Source organism: Parathielavia appendiculata (assembly GCF_033297405.1).
Source record: "Parathielavia appendiculata strain CBS 731.68 unplaced genomic scaffold N657scaffold_41, whole genome shotgun sequence".
Taxonomy (NCBI): Eukaryota; Fungi; Ascomycota; class Sordariomycetes; order Sordariales; family Chaetomiaceae; genus Parathielavia; species Parathielavia appendiculata.
The window spans coordinates 1-6,199 of NW_026944260.1; the positions used below are offsets into that span (position 1 = coordinate 1).

The 6,199-nt window shown below is 58.5% G+C and overlaps 2 protein-coding genes across 2 annotated transcripts; both read right to left on the reverse strand.

Moving 5' to 3' along the window:
• Positions 1-224: 224 nt before the first annotated feature.
• N657DRAFT_628177 (glycoside hydrolase family 18 protein) lies at positions 225-4,331 on the reverse strand (the record flags this gene model as incomplete). The annotated part of the gene is made up of 3 exons (XM_062790839.1): positions 225-3,009; positions 3,115-3,707; positions 3,799-4,331. The coding sequence occupies 3 exons, from the start codon at positions 4,329-4,331 to the stop codon at positions 269-271; spliced, it is 3,867 nt and encodes a 1,288-aa protein (XP_062642370.1). The 3' UTR covers positions 225-268.
• A 1,136-nt stretch (positions 4,332-5,467) lies between these two features.
• N657DRAFT_368211 (uncharacterized protein) lies at positions 5,468-6,199 on the reverse strand. The gene has a single exon (XM_062787020.1). The coding sequence runs from the start codon at positions 6,116-6,118 to the stop codon at positions 5,663-5,665; it is 456 nt and encodes a 151-aa protein (XP_062642371.1). The 5' UTR covers positions 6,119-6,199; the 3' UTR covers positions 5,468-5,662.

The window sequence follows — 6,199 nt, forward strand, 5'->3', positions numbered from 1 at the left end:
GGGAGATTGGATCTTGACGAGGAACAACGAAGATTGGGACAATGACAGTAGCGGAACTCCACTAACCTACACAGCCTCAGCCAGCAGATCCCGCTTTAGCTGCTGAAGATAGGACGCTGAACACTTGGAGAACGCAGCCTCCAAGTCGATCTGCTAAACTAAGTCAAGAGGCAACAGGTGGCGTGAGAAAAGGGGAGAGAGTAGAGGGCTTGTACGAGTTGATGGTTGAACGTCAAGGAATTGGATGTAGTTAGCGTGCCAAGGCCCTTTAGGCTTCGCGCCTCCGGGCGAAATAAATTCCATCCATCAACGACCGATCATGTTTCGTGAACACATCGCCCATGCCGTTTTTCACATTAACGTCCAAGCCGCGCCTCAGGCCCGCCGCGGTCCCGTATTCTTTGGGCGACTTGATCCTTCCGCCAAGCATCATGCCGGCAATTGCCAAGGGCGCCATCTCCGGGTTCTCCACGATGTCGACGATAGTCATACCGAGTCCACTCACGCCGCCCACGGCGGCAAACACGCGTGCTAGCCTCACGAGATTAGCCGCAGCCGCCGTGACCTGGCCGATGGCGGGGACGAAAAAGAGCACCGCGGTGATGATGGTGAGGATGAGGTCCTTGTTCTCCTCTGCCTGCCAGTCCTCGCCAATCTCCTTGGCCTGTGCCATGCCCTCGATGGCTTGCGCCATCATCAAGATGGGCATGGAGAGCACCTCGACGACGTCCGAGTTGCTTCCCTCCCAGGCACCGAGGCTGATTTCGGCCCCAACACTCATCAGCTCGACCTCCAGGTTGGGAATGTTAGGCATCGCCTCGTTTATCATGTCCTTGGGATTGGGCACCTCCCACTCGGCCTTAAACCTGGGGTAACCTTGGATGGTCAACTCAAAGTCCACACACACCCCGGTGCCTCCCGGGGTCGGTGTGCACTTGATCTCCTCCTTGTGCTCGCCAAACTCGACCCACTCTCTATCGATGCCGAGCTCGGCAAGCGCTTTGTCGAATCCAACAGAGTCTCTCAGCGTCATCTGCAAGCTCCAAATGCCCATATAGCGGTTGCCGACCACGTCTTGGGGCACATGGCACGGGCCTTGCCATCTCCTGCCGCCGTCTCCTTCAAAGTTGCAGTCAAAGTACTGCTGCCCTTTGCCTAGCAAGTCGTTGCCTTCGAGAGGGCCTCGCCAGTGGGCCCACCGCTCGAGCTGGTACGGCAGGGCATTCTTCAGGTACCGGACGTAGGAATCGAACTTGGAGTCGTACCCGTTGTTGACGTCGTTGTACCTGGCAACGGCTGCGTCCAGCATGTCGCCGAGGACATCCAGGGTGTAGATGATGTGGCAGCCTGGGATGACGGTGGCGGCGGCGGCTTCTAGCGCCTGGAGACTGTCGAAATGGACTTCGGGATCACAGAACAAGCCCTCGTCGTCCTCGTCGACACTGTCGCCGATGCCGGACGAGCCCCAGTCACGATCCAGATCCACGGCCCAGTCCGACACGCCTCCGAAATTGAGACTCTGGTACCAGCTGGTCCGGCTCTCCTTGGTGACGTCAGTCATGAAGGACACCCACTCCAAGTCGTCGTAGACCAAGACGTCCGAGTTCGAGGCGTGGTTGTGGTACGTCGAGGCCGTGTAGCCGCTGTCGGGTGTCTGGGCCATGTTGATGATCTCGCGGATCTCGGCGTTGGCGATATAGCCCGCCGTGTCTGTACAGAACCCCTTGGCCGCCAGCGACGTCTTGCCCTCGGGCCCGGCGCCGAGAAAGCGGCACATGACCCCCACGCAACCTCTCTGTGCCATCTTGAAGCTCCGCCCGTAGCTCGCGACCCCGACAAACACCTTGTTGGCTGCGATGCCGGCCCGAGTGATCATGCCGAGCGCATTGGTCGTCTCGGTCAGGTTGACGTGAGAGCGGAGGCAGTTGCCTTCCACGCAGCCCGAGCTCGACCACTTGTTGCCGTAATCCCACTGCCCGTGCAAGTCGTACGTCATGTAAATGACGTAGTCCACGACGGCGCCAATGTCCTTGATCGGGTACCCCATCAGGTACCAGTACGAGGCCGGCGCGGCGATGGAGACGGACTTGGTCCGCAGCCTCCGTTTGACCGCCCGGAGGAACTCGAGGTAGTCGAGGCCCTCCTGGATGGTGCTTGGAGGGACGCCGGAGCCGAGATCATCCGGGGCCGCCGGGTATTCCCAGTCAAAGTCGACGCCGTCTAGGCCGTGCTCCATAACGAAGTTGTAGACGTTGGTGGCGAGCACGGCGCGGTTCTGTGCCGTGACGCCGGTGCGGAAGATGTTGTAGGTGGGCGCCTCGGTCGAGAAAGCCCAGCCGCCAAAGGAAATGATGCGTTTGATGCCCGTCATGGACTTCATGAGGTCGAACTGAGCTTGGACCTTGCTCACGTCGATCTGGAAGTCGGGCGTAATGTCCCCAAAGGCGAAGTGGATGTGTGTGAACTTGGCCGTATCGATGTCGGTGACGTCCATGTGCAAGCAAGGACGGTTGCCATTCCAGGCCTCGAAGTATGCCACGCGGGCAAAGGATGCGGGGGGCACCGCGTTGTTAGTGATGCCCATGCCGCAGTTTGAGATGCAGCCGTGCTTCCCCGGTTGCGACGTGCCCGGCGCGCCCGTGTCGGCGGGCGACTCGATGCAGAAATCCTCAGTCGTGCCGCACTGGCCCCAGATGTTGCAGCAGACATTAAGCGGGCATGGATTCAGGTCCTTGAGCGCTGTCCCGCTTGCAGGCGGCGGCGTGCCTTCCTTCTGAGGCCCGCACAAGGCGCCAGGGACGGCGGCGGGCATCGGTGGCGACCCGGTCGAGAGGCAGATCTTTTGGCCCGGCTGGATGGCGCTGCAGCCCGCCCAGCCCCACGTGTTTTTGTTGAGCTCACCAATCTTGTCTGTGGTCAGAGAGTACTTGGCTGCGATATCGAAGCAGTTGTCATCCTTGACGATGCTGTATGAAGCGCAAGAACCGTCTGGGTTGGGCTTTGGTGACACTAAGATGACCAGGCAGGTGGTGAGCACGGTCGCGATTCTTCATGGAATCGAAAACTAAAGGCAACGTAGGGAAGGTGGTGTGGTAGGAAATGCACTCTACTTACAGTCCGGTAGAGTCCCGCTCGAGCAGCAGACATACTGCCCGGGCTTGAGGGAACTGCAGAAGCTGGCCACCCCGCTGTTGTATGTTTCGAGATTAGTCTGGGATATACCACAGCGCTGGGCAAGTGACCAGCAGCCGTCTCCGGCCACAACCTGAATGGCTCGGCAATCGGCCCGTGGATTCAGACGGTTGATACCGTCTCCGGGGCCCAGGTCCCGCTTGAGCACCTGCGGTTCCCCTTCCTGCTCAAAGCCCGAGGTTAGGCCGAGGACAACCGGGACATCGGTCGCCCTAACCATGTCAAGGTCCACCTTCTCCCGGACCTGCCTGTCATCGCCGCCGCTCAAGCAGCGGGCTTCACTCCAGCCGTGCAGGGCGTCCTGGACCGACGAGATGTTGCCGCGCGAGTCGGCAAAGATGCCAAAGGACCATGTTTTGGGGGTCTGGTCCTGGCACACCTCGAGCGCTGAGCGCTCTGCTCCGGGGTGTTGCCTCACCGAGTCGGCGAACATCTGCATCAGCCCCGTCACGCTCGGCTTGTGAATCTCAGCCCCAACATAGAGACCCACCACCGCGTCTCCCGCCAGAGCGAGCCTATGGACATGTAATGTTAGCGCCTCCTCGCACGTCTCCATGTCTCGATGTGAGTGTCTGCTCTGACAGTCCAAGGGCTCAGGTTGCTCACATGATGGAAGAGCCGCAGTCGTCTTCAGATGCCAGCCAGGATTCGAGCTCCGTGGTTGCCGAGAGGATCATGTCACCTCCAGCTGCTGTGCTCCCATCGTTGAGACCCCAGCGTTGGAAGACGGCCTTGGTGGTGTTCCGATACGTCGAGGCTCCCGCGAGGCAGCCTTCGACTCCTGACGACGACGACCCGTCCCGTCGGCGCTTACCACTGTGGCCAGGGGCTCCCGGCTCGTCAAAGGCAAACGGAACGGGATCGTAGGCGATCGGCTGCTGCGTGTCCGCTTCCGAAGCCGTGCAGGCCCGAAAGGTGACATGGGTATCGGGCGCGTCGATGGGCATGTGGATCGACGTGTCGAAGAGCACCGTCTGGTTGCAGCGCTTCAGCGCGGGCGTGCCGTGTAGATGTGTCCATGCCGACGGCTCATGGCCGGCCATGCTGCAGCGAATAGGACATGGATTGAAGGGGCTGGACTGGGCAACGGCGATGGTTGCGAGTGCTGGCATCAAAGCCAGCACTAAAATGAATCCCATGATTGACTCTGTGGCTCTAAGTCCAGTCTGTGCCGAGTCACTCGAGGGCAGTCCGGTCACGGCACCTGCAGTGGCTCAATGAGGAGAGAAAGGGTCGAACCGTCAGGCGCCAATCTAAGTATTTAGATTTCGGGAAGGAGAGAAGAAGGACTCGGGAACGACGAGAGGCAAGAACTCGGAGCTGGAAGAGGCTTGGACTCTTCGCAGCGCACTTTCCCAAGACCTACCCACTACCCAGCCTCCAGGGTATCAGGATGCGCTGCCCGGGGCAGATGCGCTATCCACTTAGACAGACCGCCGCGTCTTGCATCTTTGTTCGCACGCGCCGCCGAGTCTCGACGGTTTCCACTCCAAGGTCATCTCGGGAAGAAATCAGGACCGACGTTGATGTTGCATTTCAACAGAACCAACAGAACACAAGGTCCGGACCACTCTTGGCGCCATTGAGTTGCAGTTGTATCGGACTGTGGTATTCGTATTGACGCGCAAAGGTATGCATGGGCAAGCGAGCCCACTAAAATGACTAGGTAAGTTATGATCGAGACGGAAACGACTCAGACCCCATATCTCTGGGAAGTTGATGACCAAACGTCAACGAATTGGATGTAGTTAGCGTGCCAAGGCCCTTTAGGCTTCGTGCCTCCGGGCGGAATAAATTCCATCCATCCATCCATATCTCTGGCAGCAGGCACCACCAACTGTCAACACCACTCGCCCCCACCTCCTCAGCATCCGCGATGCACAACAGGACTCCGTACTTTGTACGTTATCCTCAATTCCATTTCTGGTGGTGGCGTAACCCTGGCTCGAGCCTGGTTCTTTGCCTAGGTATCCACCCGAGCCACTGCTCCTGCGCCTCCCAAGTCCCAACCGACTACCCGCGGCGTTGTTTTCCTTCCTGGCCTTCCTGGCCGCGTTTCTGGGTCGATTGCTCAGCTGCATGCATTTGAGTGAGGTGGTGAGGTGGTGACGGGACGGGAGGGAAAGCCTGCCATTTGAAGTACCGTCTTTTCTCAATCAAACCAGCTGCCACTAGCAAGGGTCGATTGGCTGCGGGAAGCCCCATAAGCGAAAAGTGGAAAGCAAACAAGGAATACAGCCAATGAATTAGGGGTTTACCCTTGCTAGTGGCAGCCGGCTTAGTTGAGAAAAGACAGGTGTGGGTGGTCGAGTCTCATTAAAGTACTGCTCTTTCCGCACGGAAATGAGTCGCTTTAGTGGGCCTGGGCTCAACGTACCTACTTGACTGTGAGTCCAATGGATGGAACTTGAAGTTGAATTTGCGAATTTCTACCCATGGCTGTCACAGGTACGGTGGTACCTACCTCAAGTTACCGATGTACTTGTACATTGTACCGGTACAGGACGAGGACATCCCTTACAAACAACAGCCCACGACCCTTTTCCAATCTGCCTCCCACGTTGACTAACTTGACTGTTAGAATTGAACCACCACAAACAGTCCGGGCAGCCACGCCGCGCCCGCAAGCGAGATGACCTTGGTTGAGTTGCTCCCGTCCTGCCCTGGGCATGTCCCCAGCCCACGAAGGTGTATCATCTCTCAGTTCCATCTCACTTTCATGTTCTGACCCTGACACCCTGCTCAGGTGCCATCGTTGGCAGCCCGCATGTGCAGACCGGGTCGGCGGTCGGCTGTTCCCAGGGTTCAGTTGGGCCCAAGATTCCGCAATCAGGTCCATATTGCCAGTGATCCTCGTTCCGATTCGGTGCAGGCGGATTCGAGCCTCGAGGTGCCATACATGTGTGCTCTTCCACCTCGGATGCATTGTCCTTTTCCCCGGACAGCCCTGGGGATCTCAGAGTCCACCAAGTAAGGTAGTCTTGTTACTTATATATACGGCCCCCCA